The following is a 22844-nucleotide window of genomic DNA, read 5'->3' on the forward strand; positions in this document are numbered from 1 at the left end:
CTCTCACATCCCAGTGTTGTTGACATGGGGATAAATCAGGTCAAATTCCAGCGTTGTGACCATATTTGACACACACACCCTGTGTGTTTCTCTGCAGGTGGTGCATCACGACCCTTGTCGCGGTGGTGCCGGACAGTGGAACAGCCTGTTCAGATTTAAACACCTGGCGACCGGAAACTATTTGGCTGCTGAAGTAAGGAATACCATTACTTGGATTGCAGGAGAACAAGCAGCGAGGGTGGTTTAAGCAAGGCCAGCGTAAACTTCTTTTTCATCACGGATTTCCTGGGTGCCATGGAAGGAGAGATTGCATTGTGGTTTGTTATTCTAAGTCTTCGTGACAACATGGACCACAAAACCCCAGGCCCCCTGTGCTCCACTGTCTTCTGGAGTTTGCCCAAGCTCATTTTCATTGTGTTGATGACCCTATCTAACCATCTCATCCTCTGCTGTTCCCCTTCTCCTTTGGCCTTCCACCTTCCCCAACCTCAAGGTCTTCTCCTCCTTTGGTAGCCAAAGTCTTTGAGTGGGTCCTTGGTGGCACTCCGAACTCAGTTGTTTTCTTGCACACATTTCATTACCCAACTAGGTAACACCATTAGTGCTAGAAGGGAATGGGGTTTGTGGAGAGAAGGAGGAGGGGAGGAGGAGGAGGAGGAGGAGGAGGAGGAGGAGGAGGAGGAGGAGGAGGAGGAGGAGGAGGAGAAAAAAGAAGATTATAGGATCCTTGGTGCTTTCTGATCTTGCTTGTTTTCTTGCAGACGTTTCATTACCCAATTAGGTAACACGATCAGTGTTGGTCATTTCAACTCTGAGCTACAAATATTCTCCTTTTTAGGTTATTGACTTCTTCCTGAAATTCTACATCCTTAAATTTTTGGAGAGGTATAAATTTGGCAATGTCATAGACCCAAAGTTCATAAAAATCTCTGAACTGAAAATCTTCTGTTTTTGTTCTATGATGTCCTTCCAGCTTGACTGACAACCATCAATCATTATGAAGGGTCCTTCGTGGCTCTCTGAACTTGCTTGTTTTCTCGCAGACGTTTCATTACCCAACTAGGTAACGTCATCAGGGCTAGTAAAGAGTGGGGTTTGTTGTCAGTATTTTAGCTCCAGCTTCAGTATCCATTGTTGTACTGTTGCAAACTGCTCTGATCCTTCGAAAGAGCAATCAATGATAAAAAATTAGAACCAAATTAAATGTATTTGCATTTACATCAGACCTTTTGGTTACGTTGCTCTCCTTCGGTATCTAACGGGGGGAAAAAAACCCATTTTAACATGATTACGTATGGGACATATTGCAATTTATTTGAGACAAGAAAGACTCCCCCAAAGGAAAGAGCAGTTTCCTTTTCTCTTAAGAAGATAAACTATAGCAGAACAGGAAAAAAAAATACAGATAATATCAGACTTCACAGGCAAAGCTGTTCATGAGGCTAGGGACAGAAACTTGAGGGCATAAGGAGATAAAATCATAGGAAGAAATAATAAGACACAGGGCGTAGACATTAAAATGCTCAAAATTTATCAACCTCACAAGATTAAAATGCACATTATATGGATTGCAAACCCCTTTATATCATTTCATGCATTGTTGTGACCCACGGAATACTTCGTGAAATCCATACAACGTGCTTTTTAATCCTGTGAGTTGGATCAGGTTTGAGCACTTTAAATTATACTGTATATGTATTTGTTCCAGAGAGTTTTTTTTCTTCTCCTTTTCACACTGCAATGGTCATAAATATGAGGCAGTTGTCAAGTGTCTGAATTTTGATCATGTGACCGTTGTAACTTCAGACCTGTCATGCCCCTGTTGGAGTCTGACTCTGAGGGAGAGATGGAACGGCTAACAGAAAGGGGGAATGTGGCTCCGGTGGTTGTGGAGGAAACTGGGGAAGGGCATAGGCTGGATGGGCATTCAGAGAAAGACCCAGGCCCATCCCCTCTTCATCCTAGGGCACACAGGGAGGAGCGGATAAGGGAGAAACGTGAATGGTGTGGTCTATGGGGGAGGAAAGGGTCCTGATCCCCTTCATGGGCTGCAGCTGGGAGGACTGTTTAAAAGGACAAACTGCACATGGCAAAGTTACTAGAAGCAAAGCATGCGTTATTCTTGTCAGAGCTTATCTGTGTTTTTGGCTTCCTCCCAACTCTGGTTGCTGCATTATCTGGTAGAAGTCTGCAATTAATCATCCTTGCCTGTCTTACTAATTACTTCAGTGTGGTTTGTGTTGAGTTTTTTAAATTTCTAATTAACTTTACTTTGGGTTTGGACTACATTTACTCCTTCCACAAACTGTTTTCTTTAAGAGTTTGATTTCCAGTTGAGGATAATTGGACCTTGGGGTCAAGTTGGAGGCATTAAAAAGGACTTTCTTCTATTTTTGTGATTTGGTTATTTTTGTGTCATGCCCCAGGTCATCACAAAACCGTCACTAAATGAACTATTGTCATTTGAGGGCCACCTCTACATCCATTTCATCAGGTTTAACTTCTTCTTGTCTTCCTGGGGAATATTTATTTATTCCTTGGAAATAAAGAGACAATAAAAACCTCTCCTTTTTTTTTGTTTTAATTGCACCAAGTATAATCCATTCCAGAAATAAATTCATCTGATGAATTAATTCATCCTGGCCAGACAAAGACCAGCTGTGTTAATTCCCTTTGGAAGTTGATCCAAAATATACAGTATGTTTGACACATTGGAATGGATCTGATTGTGCAAGAGAGAGAAAAAAGAACGAGAACAGTTTCCTCGTTTCTTCCTTCACGTTCTTCTCACAACTGTCTTTTGCTGCAGACTTTATTTTTCCAACTCATCTGTCTGGATTTGAGTTGGATCAGAAGAAAAATGGCTTGTGGGAACTGAATGTGGTTTTTATGCTCTTAATATTAAAATGAGCTGATTTCCTTCTCGGGAAAGCTGATTTAATAAGGAAATATTATTGCCGTTGTTACATACAGGTTAAGCTCAGTGGATTACTACAAAAATGGAATGTGCCAGCCATTCTGAAATGGCCCCATTTATAATGGGAACATTTATTTTCTTTCTTTCTGCCTTTTTATGGCATGTGACCTCAAATTCTTACCAACCTCTTAAGATCAGATAACAGATAATCAGAGTTGGGAGGGACCTTGTAGGTCATCTAGTCCAACCCCCTGCCCAAGCAGGAGACCCGACACCATTTCTGATAGATGGCAGTCCAGTCGCTTCTTGAAAGCTTCCAGGGATGAAGCTCCCACAACTTCCAAAGGCAACTTCTATTCCACTGATTGTTTGTTCTCACCATCGGAAAGTTTCTCCTTATTTCCAGGTTGAATCTCTCCTTCTTCAGTTTCCATCCATTATTCCTTGTCTGGCCTTCAGGTGCCTTGGAAAACAGCCTGACCCCCTCCTCTCTGTGGCAGCCCCTCAGATCTTCCATTGGACCCCTTCAAATTCTCCATTAACCCTAAAAAGTGTTGGATAATCTTGGACCAGGCATGGTCTCTAGTCTATAATAGACTATTAAAAGGTCTAAATTCTTTTGGAGCATTGCTAGGAAGATAAGATAAGAGGGATGAAGCATGGAAGGAATCCTGAATCATTTGAAGGAAGAACGGGATAAAAATGATTACATCAACCACCATATTCATTCAGTGATCCAATATGGACAAGCGAATCATGAACGTAGGGTTTGAATCCACCTTGCATGTCTGCAGATCTATCAGTTTGTCCACAGAAGTAAGGACTATCTCAGAATTCTTTGGAGATGTTTTGCTTCTCATCTAAGAAGCTTCTTCAGAGCTGAAGAAGCTTCTTGGATGAGAAGCAAAAGGTCTTCAAAGAAAAACCAGAAGGTCCAGTTGCCTCTTGGAAAAGCATCTTTGGGACAACCATGACCTCGATGACCAAGAACCTCCATAGACAATATTTCAGAATGTATAAGTTGGAAGGTCTCAGGTGCAAAAGACCAGATTCAGACGTGAAAGTTCAATTAAACTGAGTTATTGCTAGAAGCTTGTGTACAGAAATCTTTTCAACGAATGGCCATAATCTGTTTAGAGTCAGATAAGAGTCAACAGGACTCAAGGAAAGTTGGACTTAGTTTGCTTGTGGCTACATTGGGATTCTAGACCGATGCCCCTTCTCACTCTGCCCTACTCTGTCATTCTTTCTTCTACAGAAAAATTCTTAATAGACCATCTAACTCAACTTGTTTAATTCAAGAATCTAATAAACTCCCTACAGAAACCAGCTATCTAACCACCTTTTTTGAGAGACCCCAATTAGGGGTTTTCCTTTGCTGTTGTCAGCCGATGGTTTCAATGCTTATTGCCAGGAAATTCCTTCCAGTTTTCAGCGTGAACATGCTTCCTTTGAATTTCAGCGTGTTGGTCTTGTCAACCGTAAAGAACTTATCTAATCACACCAAATGTTTGTTGGTGGGGTTGAGGAAATTTGTGGAAAGAACCACTACTGCGGCTAAATTTTTCCTTTTGCTCATCTTTCTCATAGCAGTGTTCAGCATTTTCTTGTTGTGGAAAGAATGACATTGTGATAAAAACTCAATGGATTGTGGGGGGATGATGGTGTTGAACATTGAACTGTTACTACCTACCTACCTACCTACCTACCTATCATCTGTCTTTCTACCTACCTATCCATATAATCTATCTCATCTATCTATCTATTATCTATCTATCTATCATCTATCTATCTATCTATCTATCTATCTATCTATCTATCTATCTATCTATCTATCTATCTATCTATCTCATCTACCTACTTACCTAGCTACCTATTTATCTATATCATCTATCTACCTACCTACCTACCCATCTCATTTCATCCATCTATCAATTCTGCAGGCCATAAACACACACCTTCTCCAGGCTTCTGTTAATTGTAGAATATGGGGAACAAACCAGGGACAATCTGACTTTCTACCTGTAATCTGTCGCCCTGTCATGTTTGGAGAATTTTTATGGGAGCCAGTCTGGAGTTTTGGAGATTAAGTTGAAGAAAATGTCGTCAACTTTTTTTTTGGCCTAAGATCAGAGCTCCTCTGTCTTTCAGCGAGCCCTTGATGTCTTTTCTAGGGGTAGAAAAGTGCTTTGTTTGCTTGCTTAGGCTGGTCTCCCTGCCAAGAACAACACTCTGCTTTCAGCTTTTGAACATGTCAGCTAATTAAGCCTTCCTGGGTAAGGAAATGTCAAAAATTGTGCACTGTCTCTTAAGTGGGTTGATGTAGGCCATCAATCTTCAGGACGTTTTGCAAGAAGAGGTTGGGTGGAAGCTGCAGAGGAAGGTGGAAAGGGTTGAGTGAGGAAAGGAGAAGAAGGCTGACAGCCTTGCCTAAAACAATACAAAGAGACCTGGGTTCAGACATTGAAACAAATGGACAGTTGCAAAACTATTTCTGACGCGTTGCTGTGGTCCTTGCAGGCTGATGACTTGGCTATGGCGATTCTTTGACTGGGTTGTGTGTCTTTTGCCTCCTGTCATAACTTCTGCTGAACACTTAATGTCCATAGTTCTTGTCTTATGTCTAAAGGTATTACTCATCTGTAGTGCAACTGTATATTGCTTTTGTCTTTCACTGCCTTCTCTTATTGGAATTATCATTATGATTATTATCCTTTGTTATTATGATTATGATTTCTTTGTTGCTTTGCATGAACACTGAGAGCTTCTGTACTGGAGACAAATTCCTTGTGTGTCTAATCACACTTGGCCAAATAAAGAATTCTATTCTATTCTATTCTATTCTATTCTATTCTATTCTATTCTATTCTATTCTATTCTATTCTATTCTATTCTATTCTATTCCATTCCATTCCATTCCATTCCTTTCCATTCCATTCCATTCCATTCCATTCTACCCTACCCTACCCTACCCTACCCTACTCTATTTTGCGTTCTGTTCTATTCAACTCTACTCTACTCTACTCTGTTCTACTCTACTCTACCCTATCCTGCCATACTCTATTCTCTAAATTCTGCATTCTATTCTATTCTGCTCAACTCAACTCTACCCTATTGTCTAAATTCTGCATTCTGCTCTACTCTACTCTACTCTACTCTACTCTACTCTACTCTCCTTTTCTATTCCATTCTGGAAGCATTGAACTGGAAAATATTTCTCCGTAAATAGGTACAGTTCCAGTTTGCATATTGATTGCAGTGTCCTTAGACTGCAGAAGTATTTGGACTCTGTTGTTTTATATAAGGAAAACCCAAACCCCAGCCTGTTTTGTGAGCCTTGAAGCAATTAAGCCAAAGATACTAAACTCTGTAATGTGTGGAGAAAGCCCCCTCCCACATATTTTTGCTGGAATGTTGGAAACAATTTAGGTCCATAGGTAATAAAACCGTCAGCCACACGATGCAACTTTGAAACTGCCAAACAAGCCTGAAAGCAGACAATGTTCCACAGAAAATATTGAGTCTGGAAAACTTGGCAGGTTCTCTTTCCACCTCTTGGTTAGATCCCATCTTGGAGAAATGAAGCATGATGGGCTCTGAAGGCGCGTCCATTTGCCCAGCATGCAAAAAAAAAAAAAAAAAAGACAGAGTGAAAGATAGGTGTGAAGTGACACAGGGTACAAACAAGCTCACTCAATTTAGCAACATAAATTCTGGGTTCAATTATGGTCATAACCAGGGGTGGAATTCTACTGGTTTGGACCAGTTTGGGTGAACCAGATGTTAAATTTGCATTTGGTTCGCCAAAACGGTATTTGAATTACTGGCTGGATCGTCCCTTCCCCTCCCAGGAATCTCCACGCAGCCCATTTTCAATGCTGGTAAGTGCAGGGTCCATGCGGAGGCTCTGGAACGAGGAAAATGGTGCTATCAGAAGTACTGGAAGTCTGGAAACAGGCCCATTTCTGCTTTCTGGAGGGCCTCCAGAGCTCAGGGAAGGCCATTTTCTCACTCCCAGAGGCCTGAGGGAAGCCTCCAGACTCTGGGAAAGTTGAAAAATGGCCCTACCGGAAGTTCCAGTAGGCCACGCCCACCATGGCCACGCCCACCCAGCAACAGGGCAGCGAAACAGTTGCTGGAATTTTTGAAACCCACCCCTGGTCATATTTATTTTTATTTATTTTATTTATTTATTTTTGTCAATTGCTTACAAGATAATAGGTATAAGTAAAAACATAGTTATGAATACATGGATACATATAAGAAAAATAAAAAAAATTAAAAGAAACAATAGGACAGGGACAGTAGGCATGTTGGTGCGCTTATGCACGCCCCCTACAGACCTCTTAGGAAAGGGGTGAGGTCAATAGTAGACAGTCTAATGTTGAAGATTTTGGGGTTTGGGGAAGAAACCACAGAGTCAGGTAGAGTATTCCAGACATTGACCACTCTGTTGCTGAAGTCGTATTTCCTGCAATCAAGTTTGGTGTGGTTAACCTTGAGTTTGTGTCTATTGTGTGCCCTTGTATTGTTATGGTTGAAACTGAAGTATTCATTGACAGGTAAGTCATTGCAATGTATGATTTTATATACCATACTTAGATCAGACCAAAGATGGCATAATTCAAGGTTTCCTAGGTCTAGAATTTCAAGTCTGGTGGCATAAGGTATTCTGCAACGAGTGGAGGAGTGGAGAACTCTTCTTGTGAAATATTTCTGGATTTTCTCAACTGTGTTAATATCAGATACGTAATGTGGGTTCCAGACTGATGAGTTGTATTCGAGTATTGGTCTAGCAAATGTTTTGTATGCTCTAGTTATTAGTGTAATATTACCAGAGAAAAAGCTACGTAAGATTAGGTTAACAACTCTTAATGCCTTTTTGGCTATGTAGTTACAGTGAGCTCTAGCACTTAGATCATTAGAGATGAGCACTCCAAGGTCCTTGACAGAGTTTGGATCATCAACAAGGTATTGACTATTCTGCCTGTATTTTATTACAAGAGTACCTGTATTCAGGGCATCCGCTAAAGATGCATTTCCTTCGACGAGCTTTTAATGGCAAATGGAACTGAATATTAAATTTTATGCTTGGAACATTTGGCCTTGGTTTTTTTTTTTTTTGTATTTTTAAAGAAAGTTGTATTAGTTGCTTTGTGTGTCCTTCCTGAGCTGAAAAGCAGGCTGTACATTGAATCAATAAATCAATAAAATAATCACAAACCCTCCTTTAAACCCTCATTGTCTCCTGCCCAAGGTAGCCTTCCAGCTGTAGGATTCCCAGGACAAGAAGTTTATCTCCAGGTTGTTTTTTTTTTATTTATCCTTAGGATAAAAGACCTGTCTGAAATGAATGGCGATTTTATTGACTGTACTCAGTTGAGAAATATTCTTATTTGCTTTTCTGGAAACACCAGCCTGTTCGGGGTGGTTCTTGAAACATGTTTGCTTGATAAATGAAGACCTTTTAGGAGTCAAGGTTATGTGGGAGGGTTTTGTTTTCAAAGCAAATCTCTTCCCCCCCCCCTCCCCCGCCAAGTTTATCTTGAACAAATAGATGAAAATTATGCCACCAGGAGGCTGTGTATTCTCACTGCATAATTCATCTTCTTTCTGGCAGAATGGCTGTAATAGAGGGCAGATTTATATATTTAATAGGTGGCTGAGAGTAAAAGAGAGAAGAAGAGAGAGAGAAGTTATTATTAAAAAACCTATTTACTTGGGGTCTAATTTCATTATAGCTTTTATTTGAAATGGTTTTTCAATTTAAGCTGGCATTCAAATATACACAAAATAAAATCTTATCTTCCCTTCCCTTTCTTTTCCTTTCCTTTCCATACTTTCTTTTCCCTTCTCCTTCCCTTCCATTTCTTTCCTTTACTTTCCTTACTTTCCTTTCCTTTCCTTCAGCTTCCTTTCCCTTTCTTCTTCCTCCTCTATTCCCCTTCCTTCCTTCCTTCCTTCCTTCCTTCCTTCCTTCCTTCCTTCCTTCCTTCCTTCCTTCCTTCCGTGTGAAAGCCCACTCACATCGCTGGATTATTGTGGGGAAAATACACGGAAAGTAAAAAAAAAATGTGAAGCTTTATCCCGATAGAAGAGGGGTCCTTGATGCTCTCTGAGCCTGGTGATTTTCTTGCAGACATTTCATTACTAGGTAATATCCTCAGTGCTAGAAGAAGGTAGGGTTTACCCTCCTTTTATATGCTAGTGACTTGCTCTATCAATGTTGGTGGGAGTGTGGTTTTCTTTCTTGGTGGCTCTTTGATTAGGTTATTATTTATTGTTAGCTTGTCTGAGTTGATAGTTCATTGATTTGGGAATTTTAACTTTCTGATTGTCTCTTTTGAACGGCATGTAGATGTTATTTAACTCTATGTGCCTGTTGATGGCTGATATATTTGAGTGCCAGGCTTCAAAGAATTTTCTAGCATTTTTGGCCTTAGCTTGGTCATGAAAGCACTAAGAACACTCTCACCGATACTGGCAAGGCAAGCCATTAGTATATAAACAGCCAGCAAACCCCACTCCCTTACTAGCACTGATGAGATTACCTAGCAGGGTAACGAAATGTCTGCAAGAAAAGCACCAAGCTCGGAGATCACCAAGGACCCCAGAAATCTGGTTGTAGTTGGCACATTTCTCTACCTTTCGAATTCAAGTCTACAAACTCATTTTAAACACCAGCTGTTAAAAACCACTCCTAAAAATGCTAATGAAAGTATTCTTTTGCAGCTTAATCCTCATTATCCAGATGTCTGCAATGGGGAAAAGATTCTGGTGAGTCCAGCTCCTTTAAATGAAATGTGGTAAAACCTTTCCCTGTGCCATCTTCTTACAAAAGCTCTGATATTTGAGTATTGAAAACAAATGTTCAACTTTTTTTTTTTCCCCACAAAACCAGACGGCGATTTAAACTTCTTGGTTGTCCAACTCTGTTTTAGCATTTTGGGGAGAGCAATGGGTGTGAAAGCATAGGGTTGAATGGGTATCAGGGCAAGATCCTCAAGTGTTACACGGCATCTCACAAACACAGTGAGGTATGGCAATTGGTTCATCTTCCAAGCATCTTTCAGGTAGAGCTTGATGGACAAAGGGACTTCCTCAATTCACAATTCAGTTTGTACCAATAGAAGGCAATATTTGTGGGGTCCTTGGTGCTCTTTGAGCATTTTGCTTGGAGACATTTCATGATCCAATTAGGGACCAGCACTGGTGCTAAAGGGAGGATGAAGAAGAGGAGGAGGGATGTGGAACTCTTGGTGCTCTCTGAGCTTGGTTCTTTTCTTGCAGACTTTTCATGACCCAACTAGGTAACAGCATCAGTGCTAAAAGAAAGTGGTGTTAGATGGAGTGGAGGAGAAGGAGTATGGAAGAGGATGGGGAGCAGGACTGTGGGCTCCTTGGGGTTCTCTGAAGCCTGATGGCTTTCTTGCCGATGTTTCATGACCAAACTAGGTAACATCATCAGTGCTAGAAGGGACTGTTTATATACTGATGTATACTGAAGGGACTCTCTGTTTCTATACTGATGTCTTTCCCTGTCAGTGTTATGTGTGCATGGGTCTTGGGTGTGTGGATTAGGCTATCCCTTACTATTGGATTATTTGTCTGAGCTGGTAGTTCCTTGACCAAGGTATTGTTTACTTGGTTGCAAGAAAACAACTGAGCTCAGAGACCACCAAAGACTCCATGGATTTCAGTTTGTGTCATCCAAGGGGTTGGGTTTTTTGGCCTGAATTCAGTAGGAACCGGCTTGGTTACAGAAGGCAAGAAAGAGAGATGAATAAAAAACCAACTTTAGTGTTTTCGGTTGTTGGCCTGCTTCTCTGGAGGAACATGCCTGCAATTGAGCAGGAATTAAATCAACTCATGTAGCATCTGGACATGGAGAGATTTATTCCACTGGTTTCTTATTTTGGTGGTTCTCCTCAGGTCGGGATCAAGGCAAGAAGCGTCCAAATAGCTTCTGAAGACACAATGTTCTTCTCTCTTGTCCTCTTCTCCTCCCTTCTCCTCCCCTCAATCCTCTTTCGAACCTGTTCTTTCTGCTCCATACAACAAATGACTCACTGAAAAGGCGATGATGACTCATGCACGAGTCAGCATTGGGAAAGGTCTGTCATGTAAAGTTCAAGAGCCAGGAGGACAATTGCAGATGGTCCTCGACTTACGATCACGAATGGAGCCCAAAATTTACCTGGTGAAGTGAGACAGTTGAGTTGTGCTTCATTTTAGGACCTTTTATTTCCACCATTCTTAAGTGAATCACGGTTAGTAGTACCGGTCTTAAGTGAATCTGGATTCCCCATTGACTTAGCTTGTCAGAAGGTTGCAAAAGGGGATCGATCATGTAACCCCGGGCCACTGCGACCGTCATAATTGTGATGCAGTTGCCTAGCTTATGAATTTTGACCGTAGGGATGTTGCAACGGTCATAAGTGTGAAAAACGGTTCTTTTTCAGTGCCATTGTAACTTCAAACAGTCACTAAACGAACTGTGGTAAGTTGAAGGCTACTGTATTCTTTATTGGCCAAATGTGATTGGTCACACAAGGAATTTGTCTCTGGTGCAGAAGCTCTCAGTGTACATACAAGCAACAAAGGGACAAGTCATAGATCATAAATTGTAAGACACAATCCTAGATATCATGACCAAACATAAGACATTATATTTAATTTTGTCTCTAGTTTGAAATTGCTTTCGGATTTTGCGTTTGCAATGAGAAAAATAAATAAAAATGAAGCTTAAATTTTGTTTACGTGAACTACACAGGCTTATTGTTAAAGAAATGGCTTGTACATACTGTTGTATAAAAGCAAAAAGTTGTAGTTGTAATGTTGCTACCTTTGTGCCAAAGAGAGTCAGAAATTGGTGCCTTTTTCCTCCCCACCTCCTATTACACTACCCCTCCCTCTTTTCCCCTTCCTCTCTCTTACTTTTCCATGTGTTTTTTTCTTTCTTTCTATTTTATACTTCGATAAACTAACAAAAAGTATTAACTCGAAAAAGACACAATCACAAAAGAGGTGCCAGGTTTCCGGTGATTGCCCTAATTAAATCATGGGCCTTGAGCCCAGCTTCAAAAGAATCCAAAAGATTTATTAGGAGCAACATGTTGTCATTGACCCCTATGAAGCCAACTCTGCCACACATAATTTATGGTCACCTGTGACCTTGTTTCTCTCCTCACCCCTGGGAGTGTCATAAATCAGATTCTCCAGTGAAGCACATTCATGGGCTGGGTGTCATCAATCACATTCTCCAGTGAAGGATTTTTTGTGCTCAGAAGATCCGGTAGCTTAGGCTACAATCTTTGTAAGATAAGTGTGGAATGTACTTCTAGTTTTATTTGCCATACTGCTCCTTCACATTTCCCCCTCTCCTGCTTATGGCAACTTGAAAACGGGCATAGGAATGCTTTATGAGTTGACAGGAGGATTATGTGCCATTTCCCAGCATTCCCAGCATTTCCCAGATTATGTGCCATTTCCCATGGGGAAAGACTATTGGAAAGTGAGAGAGCATCTATGATTCTAATCTGCTGGCTTCCAGAGCCCTCAAACACATGACCCACTTTCAGGTTGCAAAGCAACCTGGAGAATTCTGGAAGTTGATGTCCACACACACCTCCAAGTTGCCAACGTTGAGAAACTCTGGAGTTTCTGCAGTGGAGGAGGCCAAAAAGAAAGAAACATTCCCCTGTGAGATCCTCCTCAAAATAGAATAGTGAGAAGTTCCAAAGGTGCTTTTTTTTCCAGGAGCCAACTGGACTTCCTTGTTTTTCTTTTTTGAAGACCTTTCACGTCTCATCCAAGAAGCTTCTTCAGCTCTGACAGGATAGTGGGGAATGATAGATTGTCAGAGCTGAAGCAGCTTCTTGGATGAGAAGCAAAACTTCTTTAGAAAGAAAAAAAAAGAAAGTCCAGTTACCTCCTGAAAAAGGGGACAATTATGACCTGGATGCAGAGGTGGTATTCAGCCAGTTTGGACTGGTTGTGGCATACTGGTAGTGAAAATTTTGACTGGTTTGGAGAACCAGCAAATATCATCTCTGGCTGGCTCCGCCCACCCACCCCTGCTGTTACCTGTCCTATATTTCCTTGCTTTTTACCTCAGCTAATTTGCATGGCAGAGCAGATTACCGCGTCTCAGCTGAGCTTCAAAACACTCTGGGCAGCTCACCAGGTTGACAGAGCTCTCGTATTTGTGCCACATGCACACATGAAGCTCAGTTGATTTGTGCTATTTTTGTGCCTCAGCTGAGCTTCAAAACACTCCAGGCAGCTCACCAGGTTGACAGAGCTCTCATATTTGTGCCACATGCACACATGAAGCTCAGTTGATTTGCGCTATTTCAGTGCCCCAGCTGAGCTTCAAAACACTCCAGGCAGCTCACCAGCCTTGACAGAGGTCAGTATTTGAGCACTGCATGTGCGCGTGAAGTGTGTGTGCACATAAAACCAGTAGGGAAAAATTTGGAAACCCACCCCTGCCTGGATGACGGCGAATCTCTATAGACAGCCAGCTCCTAGACAAACCAAGTGATACTCCTCTTCCACCTCAGCAGAAAGACAACGATCTTCTAACTTTGAAGAAGAAACGACAGGCAGGAGAGAAGATTATGTACACCCTCGTCTCTGTACCTCATGGAAATGACATCGCCTCTCTTTTTGAACTGGACGCGACCACCTTGCAACGGGCTGACTGTCTGGTTCCAAGGTACTATTGGGAAACAGAAATCAAATGTATATTGGGGTGTATTTCCATCTTTCTACCTGTCCATCTCTTAATCTCAGGTTCTTCCAAACAGAGATTCCATCTGAAAGTCAAGAAGTCATCTTGGGTTGAAGCCAAGACTTTGGGTTATTCCTAGATGCCCCTTTGGCATTGTAGGTTGGAGAGGTGCAACTTGTCTACAAGATACCTACACATTTTCTCCTTGGTGGGTCTAGTTAGTGGTGGATCTAGTTGCTGGGGTCTCTGGCATAGGAGACCCCAGGAAGACCCCAAATGGTAGGCTGGAATGGAAAGCCAAAAACCCATTCCAGAAGAAGGCAATCAAGCCATTTCCGTATAATAATCAAGAAAAAAAAATATGGATATGTCCATGAGGTCACCAGGAGCTGACCTCAAGTAGAAGATTATTTTAGCCATATCTGGGAAAGCTAAGGAGCATCAGATCTTGAAAGTGGTTGGGTTGGAATTGTAGAAAACCCCAACCTTAGACTAGAATGAGAAGTAGAACATCCATCTAGAAAGGAAGAGAGAGAGGGAGAGAGAGAGAGAAAGGAAGGAAGGAAAGAAAAGGAAATAAATAGAAGAAGGAAGGAAGGAAAGAAAGAAAAGGAAGGAAGGAATGGAAGACAGAAAGAAGGAAAGAGGAAGGAAGGAAAAAAGAAAAAGGAAAGAAAGAGGAAGGAAGGAAGGAAGGAAGGAAGGAAGGAAGGAAGGAAGGAAGGAAGGAAGGAAGGGAAGACAGAAAAAAGAAAGAAAGAAAAATCACTTTATGTGAATCCGAAAACCTACATGCAGGTTTCTGTACAATCACCAGGACTTGATCATAACTTGAAGACAACTTAATTATAATTCACTCATAACTTTTGGAGAAACTTTATGGTGCCGAGATCTCATCTTGTACATCCTTCTTTTATGCATGAGAACATTTAATTCTGGTCTAAGTTGTGATTTTGTTAATTCATTGAATCGGAAAAAAAATCAATTACTCTTTGATATCAATGGACACATTTGTGTGGGTATCATTTTATATTTCTGTATCCTGCTATTCCTCTCCGGAGACAATCTAATTGAATGAGTTTCCACAGCAATCCCCGTCAATTCCTTCAAAGTTGAGTAGAGAATCTAGGATCTGCTCCGGTGGTTTAAAGTTCATTTCCTGATTCCTCTGGTTTCTATTTAGGAATTCATATGTTCGGCTGAGGCATCTTTGCACCAACACTTGGGTGACCAGCACTAGCATCCCAATCGACAAAGATGAAGAAAGGCCGGTAATGTTAAAGGTAAACAGGAAGTTGGTGAAATTGGACTTTGTCTACATAAATGACTTTTCCAATCTTCTGAAGGACACAGGTGGATAAGAAATACAAAAGATGTTAGGATAGATAGATAGATGGATAGAGGGAGGGAGGGAGGGAGGGAAGGATGGATAGATAGATAGATAGATAGATAGATAGATAGATAGATAGAGGGATGGAGGGGGGATAGATAGATGATAAATAAGTAGGTGATAAATAGATGATAAATAGATAGAAAGATAGATAGATGATAAATAGAAGATAGATAATGGATAAATTAGATAGATGTACAGTAGATAGATAGATGATAGATGGATGTATGGATGGGTGGGTGGGTGGGTGGATGAGTAGGTGGGTGGATGATTAGATAGGCGGATGGATGGATGGATAGAAAGATCAATGATAAATAATTAGATGATAAATAGATGATAGATAAAAAGAGATAGATATATAAATTGATGACAGATAAATGATAAACTAGATAATGTACAATAAATAGATGATAGATAAATTAGATGTGAATGAGATAGATAGATAGATAGATAGATAGATAGATAGATAGATAGAAGATAGGTGATAGATAAATTAGATAGACGTATGATAGAAAGATGAATGGATGGATGGATGGACGGACAGACAGACGGATGGATGGATACTTATCCACTTATGTATAGATGATAGATAAGAGATAGATAGAAGATAGATTAAAGAGTTGATAGAGAGAAAGATAGAAGATTGAGAGATGAGAGATGTTATATTTAAATGTTTGTTGTTTACTGTATTTATTTATCGGATTGATTCATTGCTCCCCCTACCCCCTTCAATCCCTAGATTGGAACCTGTCAGACGAAGGAAGACAAAGAAGCTTTTGCCATTGTGTCTGTTCCTTTGTCGGAGGTCAGAGACTTGGATTTTGCAAATGATGCCAACAAGGTTTTAGCATCAATAGTCAAAAATTTGGAGAACGGTTCGGTAACTCAAAATGAAAGGAGGTTAGTGGTCTTTCTTGCCTTTTTTTGGTTTGGGGTTTCCTGTCAGAATACAATTGTATTGTCAGGCAAAAATTGTAATTTTTTTTTCTTTTAGAATAACAGGCCTGTGTCACCACAGCAGGTGGCAATATCTGGCCAGCTTTAATCTGGGTTAGGAAGCTAAGTATGATTTGGAAGTGAGAAAGACTTCAGAGCTGAATCCGGATGTTTTGCAATAATCAACTATGTTAAGACTTCCCATCATTTGAATATGTGGAATTTAAGGCAGGTGGAACTTGTGTGGAAGTGAATATTACCTGAAGGCCAGACAAGGAACAGTGGATGGATGCTGATCAAGGAGAGATGCAACCTAGAAATAAGGAGAGATTTTCCTGACAGTGAGAACAATGAATCCATGGAACAGAAGTTGCCTTCAGAAGTTGTGGGAGCTTCATCACTGGAGGCTTTTAAGAAGAGATTGGAAGTTGGATTAGATGTCCTACAAGGTCCCTTCTAACTCTGTTATTCTGTATTCTATTCTGTATTCTTTCCCCTTCTGAAAAAAGTGCCTTTTGAGTCTTGGCCACCATGCATGGAGAACTGTTCTGGTCAAGACTTCCTAAGACACCAACAAACATACATGAAATCCAAAACCCTTTTATTTTAGTTCATTGGCTGTGAATTATCATCATTCACAGCCCAGGATGAGTCTTAACTGGTTATAATTAGTCCCAGGAACATCTACCAAAGTTCTTCGAAAGACATCTGATAAGAACGCACCTTATCTGACTTGAAGTGCTGCCAATGACTAAAGTCCCAATTAGTCTCTCAAAACCAGAGAACAAATTCACCACAGAGCTTTCAGATTCCAAACCGATTGGAGTGAATGACATTGCTTCCTGCAAAGGTTTTCCTACCTTTGCACTTCCTTTATACCTTATGGGAGGGCCAATCATCTCCAAGTCTTACTCCTGAATCGCCCCTTTTGTCTTAGCTGTTCTTGCCTTCTGGCAGCTCTGTGCACATGCGCACTGGGAACCGTTCCTCTGCCTTGCTGCTGTCAGATTCTGGAGGCTCCAGAGTCAGCAGCCCATTCCCAGATGGTCCTGTCCCCATCTCTACATTGGACACAGGACCATCCGCATCCTCCCCAGACTCCCGGACTGCTCCCTGTTCTTCCCCACTGTCCAATTCTGTTGCTGTCTGCACAGGCTGCTGGTGGACCACAACAAGAGCTCTCCTCTCCATATTAAACAAAGAAGATGTCTTTTGCTTGGAAACCTGTTCTTTTAATCTTGGAGGATCTTCAGGGAGATAGAGATGTTCAGAGTGGAGCTCCCACTATTCTACAAAGTACCTGAAAGCAGGACAAGAAGCAATGGATGGAAACTGACCAAGAAGAAATTCAACCTGGAAATAAGGAGAAACTTTCTGACAGTGAGATTAATCAACCAATGGAACAGAAGTTGCCCTCGGAAGTTGTGGGAGCTTCATCACTTGAGACTTCCAAGAAGACATTAGATTGCCATCTGTCAGAAATGGTGTAGGCAGGGTCTTCTGCTTGGGTGGAGGGGGTTGGACTAGACGACCTACAAGGTCCCTTCCAACTCTGTTATTCTGTTATTGTTATTTTTTTAAAAAAATGATTTTATATTAAATATATTTCTTAGTCCTTAATAATAAACATCGTGTTGTTTGGATATTTAATTTGCTTAATACAAATTTACATTCTTAATCTCCACCCCTTTTTTTCCAACCATCGGTAAAATAGATTCCATGTTTGATAATATCCTACATCTTTTTTCTGTTTAATTTTCAATGTCAATCTATCCATTTCTGCACAATCTAGTGTCTTCCTGACTATCTCTTCATCTCTCAGTATATCTTCATTTTTCCAGTATTGTATGAATATAATCATCACTGCTGTTCTCTGAGATACAATATTAAGAACATACTTTTCTTAACAATTTCTTTCTGACATTATACCTAATAAAAACAATTCAGGTTTAAAATCTACCTATTTCCTTATTATATTTCTCATCTCCTATGTTTCTTTGCCCAATTTTTTTTTTTTGCAACTCCACCACATATGATAAAAAGTGCCCATTTTTTGGTTATATTTGCTAGGCATATTTTTAAACATTTTAGCTAACCTAGCAGGTGATAATTGTGTTATTATTCATTGTTGTTCAGTGTCCCATCCTTGTTTCATCTTAGGTTTGTCACTAAGCTCCTGGAAGACCTCATTTTCTTCGTGGCCGACGTACACAACAACGGACAAGAGGTTTTGGATGTGGTGGTGATTAGACCCAACCGAGAGAGGCAGAAATTAATGAGGGAACAAAATATATTGGAACAGGTAGGTGGATGGTGACAAATGCACTCTCTAAAACAAAGAGGAGAGATGCCATATAATCCTTTCCTTGTTGGTGCCCACAATACGACAGTGATGGCATTTTAAAGAAATCTGCTACCTATTCTGATGTGAATTTAGAAATTCTGAATATCGTATCAGGATATCAAGCAGGTTCTAGACTGGAGAAAATTGTTTGAGGAAATGAAACTAGCCACATAAAAGAGGTTGCTCTTGTTTTGATTTCTCCTGGTTTTTGTTCTGACCTACGCTTCACAAAATCACAAAGCAGACTCCTCGTCCCCACAAAACCCCTTTTTATTTAGGCTAATGTGAATTCCTATCATCCACATCCAACAAAGTCCTGGCAAACAGACTTTCAAGGGTGAATTGCAGCCACAGACCTTTATCAGGCTTGGAGAGTTGCCAGGCCGATAGCTTCCAAGTGCGACGCTGTACAAGGAAATACTTGCCAACGAGTCTCTGTGAGTCACGAACTTAGATACACGAATCTTCACACTAATTAAACAAACTAATTGTCTCCTGCAAAACCCCATCCCCCTTTTGCTCCTTTTTGATTCCTATGGGAGGGGCCATTCACTGTCCACTTGTATTCTTACTCCTGAGTCAACCCTTGTTCCTTAGCTGTTCTCTTCTCCTGGCAGCTCTGTGCATGCACACACTGGGAACAGGCTTCAGCTGTTCTTCTTCCCCACTGATCTCTGACTCCAAAGGCAGCTGATAACTGTCGAATGGCCCTGGCCCCATCTCTCCCTCTGAAACAGAGCATTCATCAGAAAGTCAGGATTCCAGCAGTTATCCCAATTAAATCATGAGTCTTGAGCCAAATTCCAACACTAAACAGGATTTATTGGGAGTTAACATGTCGGCACTACCTGGGTGTAGCCGACTCTGAGACACATAATTCACTGTCACCCTTGACCTTGGTTTTCCCCCACCCATCTGGGTTTATCATAATTCAAACCCCTTTCCCCCCCTCCCTTTTTGTTGACAACTATAAAACAGACATATAAATGTTTTATGAGTTGACGTTGAGCCTTCCCCAGATTCCAGGACTGGCCCATGTTGCTTCCTAACCTCCTCACTGTCTGAGTCTGCCACCAACTCTGCTGGTGGGCCACAACTGTTAGTTCCAACAGCCCCTTCCCTGCATTCACATGACTACATTTTGGGCATCCAGCAACTAACCCACATTTATGACTGTGTGGTCACGCGATTGTTGTTTATGATGTTTTTACCCCAAGCCAGCATTTGCTTCCCATTTTCACCCAACCTTCTCTCTACATTTTTCCTTCATGCCTGCTGCAAAAGAAGGTCATAAAATCAGGTCCAGGGTGACCTGCCTTATGATCGTCACAGCTTGTAATCATCACGATTTAATGATCTCAATTATGGCTATAACTTGAAGACTGCCTGTTTGGCAGGGGTGGAAAAGATAGGCCTTTTCGTTCGCTTGTGAAGGCTTACGAGAAGATCCTTTGTCAGCTTTTCCCAGCTATGTAACTTGGTGTTCTTATGTCTGTCTGTCTCTGGGTTTGGACACAGATTTTTGGAATATTGAAAACCCCATTTAAAGAGAAGGCTGGTGAGGGAGCCATGTTGAGATTGGAGGACTTGGGAGACCAGAGATACGCCCCCTACAAATACATGCTTAGACTTTGCTACAGAATCCTCCGTCATTCTCAACAGGACTATCGAAAAAACCAGGTTGGTCTTTTCCTACCAATAGAGTACAGGTTTTGTAGCTCAGGGTTGAACTGTGGTGTCCTTGGTGCTCTCTGAGCTTGGTGGTTTTCTTGGAGATGTTTCAAGACCCAACTAGGTAAGATCGTCAGTGCTAGAAGGGGGTGGGGTTTGTGGAGATGAGGAGGAAGAGGAGGATTGTGGGGTCCTTGGTGCTCTCCAAGCTTGGTGGGTTTTATGCAGATGTTTCATGATCCAACTAGGTAAAGTCATCAGTGCTAGAAGGGGGTGGGATTTGCAGAGAGGAAGTGGAGGAGGAGGAGGAGGAGAAGGAAGAGGAAGAAGATTGTGGGGTCCTTGGTGCTCTCTGAGCTTGCTGATTTTCATGCAGATATTTCATGGCTGAACTAGATAAGATAATCAGTGCTAGAAGGAGTTGGGATTTGCAAAGAGGAAGAGAAGGAGGACTGTGGAGTCCTTGGTGCTCTCTGAGTTTGGTGGGGGGTTTTTGCAGACATTTGATGTCCTAACTTGGTAACATCATCTACAAAGGAGTGTAGGGTTTGATCCCTTTATATATACATTTGCTTGCCTGGCAATGTTGGTGGGAGAGTGGTTTCCTGCTTGGTAGTACCTTGATTAGGATACTGTTTTCTGCTGGATTGTTTGTCTGGGGTTAATCCATGCTTATCTGTTTTTTTCTTTCTGGTGACTCCTTGGTGCTGAGCTTGGTGAGCACCAAAGAGGGGAAATAATATGGAATAAATCTGGAACTTGGGGAAGTGATATGGAGTGTTCCCGTTTCCAAACTATTTAACAGATCATTCTGGGATTTTCTTCCAGGAATACATTGCTACCAATTTCTGCATCATGCAGTCCCAAATTGGCTATGATATCTTGGCAGAAGATACAATCACAGCTTTGTTGCACAACAACAGGAAGCTGCTGGAGAAACATATCACAGCTAAAGAAATTGAGACCTTTGTGAGTTTACTCAGGAGGAATCGAGAGCCAAGGTTTGAAGCAGCTCACATAATTCATGTCATTTGTTTATCTTTTTAGCGGTGAATATTTGCTATAAAATTGTGGTAACATCAAGAGCAGCTCCTGATTTTATAAAACTGACATTTCTCTCACCGTATTTCTATACCTCTCTCATCTATCCAGGGGTGGGATTCAAAAATCCCAGCAACCGTTTTGCTGCCCGGCTGTTGGCTGGGCATGGCCATGGTGGGTGTGGCCTACCAGAACTTCCTGTTCAGCTATTTTTCTGGAAGCCGGAAACAGGCCCATTTCTGGACTTCTAGAACTTCCGGCTCAGCCTGTTTTTTGCCCTCCCAGAGCTTCCGCGCAGACCCTGCTCTTATCTGCATCAAAAATGGGCCGCGTGGAGACTCTGGAGAGGGGCAGGGTGGAGTGGGTAGGGCCAGCCGGTCAGTTCAAATACCGATTTGGCAAACCAGGTGTAAATTTAACATCTGGTTCACCCGAACCTGTCCGAACTGGTGGAATCCCATCCCTGCATCCATCCCTGCATCCATCCCTGCATCCATCCATTATCTATCTATCTATCTATCTATCTATCTATCTATCTATCTATCTATCTATCTATCTATCTATCTTAGCTACTACATCTATATCTATCTTATCCATTTCTGTCTATCTGTCTGTCTGTCTCTATCATTTATTTTTCTCTATTTCTCTATTCTCTATATTTGTATTTCTTGATCATCTTTGTCTCTCTTATCAGTATCTATATCTATCTGCCTTCCTACCCATCCTTCCATCCACTCACTCACCCACCCACCTCTCTCTCTCTCTCTCTCCCTCCCTCCCCCTCTCTCTCTCATATCTATCAGGCTGTCTGTCTGTCTCTATCATCTATATTTCTATCATCTATAACTCTCTAGTTGTCCATCTCTACATGTCCACCTCTACCTTTGTCACTCTCATCAGTGTCTGTCTGTCTGTCTGTCTATCTATCTATCTATCTATCTATCTATCTATCTATCTATCTATCTATCTATCTATCTTCTATCTATGGTATCTCCTTTTATGGATGGATGAATCGATCCTAGTGGTATTTGTATACATTTCTTTTAATTTGCACAGTTTGAAACATCTCTTCTTTCTATTTCTGCCCCTTGTCAAGGTTCTTGGATTATCTCTCCGACCTGTGTGTTTCCAACACGGCTGCCATTCCAGTCACTCAGGAACTCATTTGTAAATACATGCTGAGTCCCGGAAATGCCGACATCCTCATTCAGACCAAGTAAGCCCACTGAGATCTACTTGTAATGGTTCCCTGTCGCTTTTCCTAAGCCCCATCTTCATGTCGAGCCCTGGTAAGCGATCGTGTCTGTTGTTTTAAAGGTTGGTTTCCATGCAAATGGACAACCCCTTGAATTGCTCCTCCCTTTCGGACGATATGGAAGAAGAAGAGGTGTGGCTGTACTGGATAGACAGTAATAAGGAGCCCCATGGGAAGGCCATCCGCCATCTTGCTCAGGAAGCGAAGGAGGGCACCAAAACTGATTTGGAGGTCCTGACCTACTACAGGTAATTTTTCTCGAAGGGAAAACAAAACTGCATGCAATTCTAAACCTCAATTCCTTGTTCTTTAGCTTTACTGATAATCCAAGGCTTTCAGAATAGAATAGAATAGAATAGAATAGAATAGAATAGAATAGAATAGAATAGAATAGAATAGAATAGAATAGAATAGAATAGAATAGAATAGAATAGAATAGAATTTGAATGAAGAATAGAGTAGAGTAGAGTAGACTGGAGTAGAAATAGAACAGAATAGGAAATAGAATAAGAATAGAATGGGAATAGAATAGAATAGAATAGAATAGAATAGAAT

At 41.2% G+C, this 22844-nt stretch overlaps 1 protein-coding gene across 7 annotated transcripts in view; it reads left to right on the forward strand.

The window, feature by feature from the left end:
* ITPR2 (inositol 1,4,5-trisphosphate receptor type 2) overlaps window positions 1-22844 on the forward strand; it is a 138157-nt gene that overhangs the window by 44953 nt on the left and 70360 nt on the right. For 3 of the 7 annotated variants that reach the window (XM_087934350.1, XM_087934352.1, XM_087934356.1), the window contains exons 9-18: window positions 98-193; window positions 9650-9694; window positions 13483-13637; window positions 14836-14935; window positions 15782-15942; window positions 18139-18280; window positions 19841-20002; window positions 20822-20994; window positions 22131-22250; window positions 22352-22537. In XM_087934350.1, coding sequence (XP_087790476.1) covers window positions 98-193; window positions 9650-9694; window positions 13483-13637; window positions 14836-14935; window positions 15782-15942; window positions 18139-18280; window positions 19841-20002; window positions 20822-20994; window positions 22131-22250; window positions 22352-22537 — 1340 coding nt within the window. The remainder of the gene's footprint in view (window positions 1-97; window positions 194-9649; window positions 9695-13482; window positions 13638-14835; window positions 14936-15781; window positions 15943-18138; window positions 18281-19840; window positions 20003-20821; window positions 20995-22130; window positions 22251-22351; window positions 22538-22844) is intronic. The other 4 variants (XM_087934351.1, XM_087934357.1, XM_087934353.1 and 1 more) reach the window with 3 other exon arrangements.

Source organism: Pseudonaja textilis, chromosome 5 (assembly GCF_049901715.1).
Source record: "Pseudonaja textilis isolate UNSWEBS1 chromosome 5, rPseTex1.2, whole genome shotgun sequence".
NCBI classification, from domain to species: Eukaryota; Metazoa; Chordata; class Lepidosauria; order Squamata; family Elapidae; genus Pseudonaja; species Pseudonaja textilis.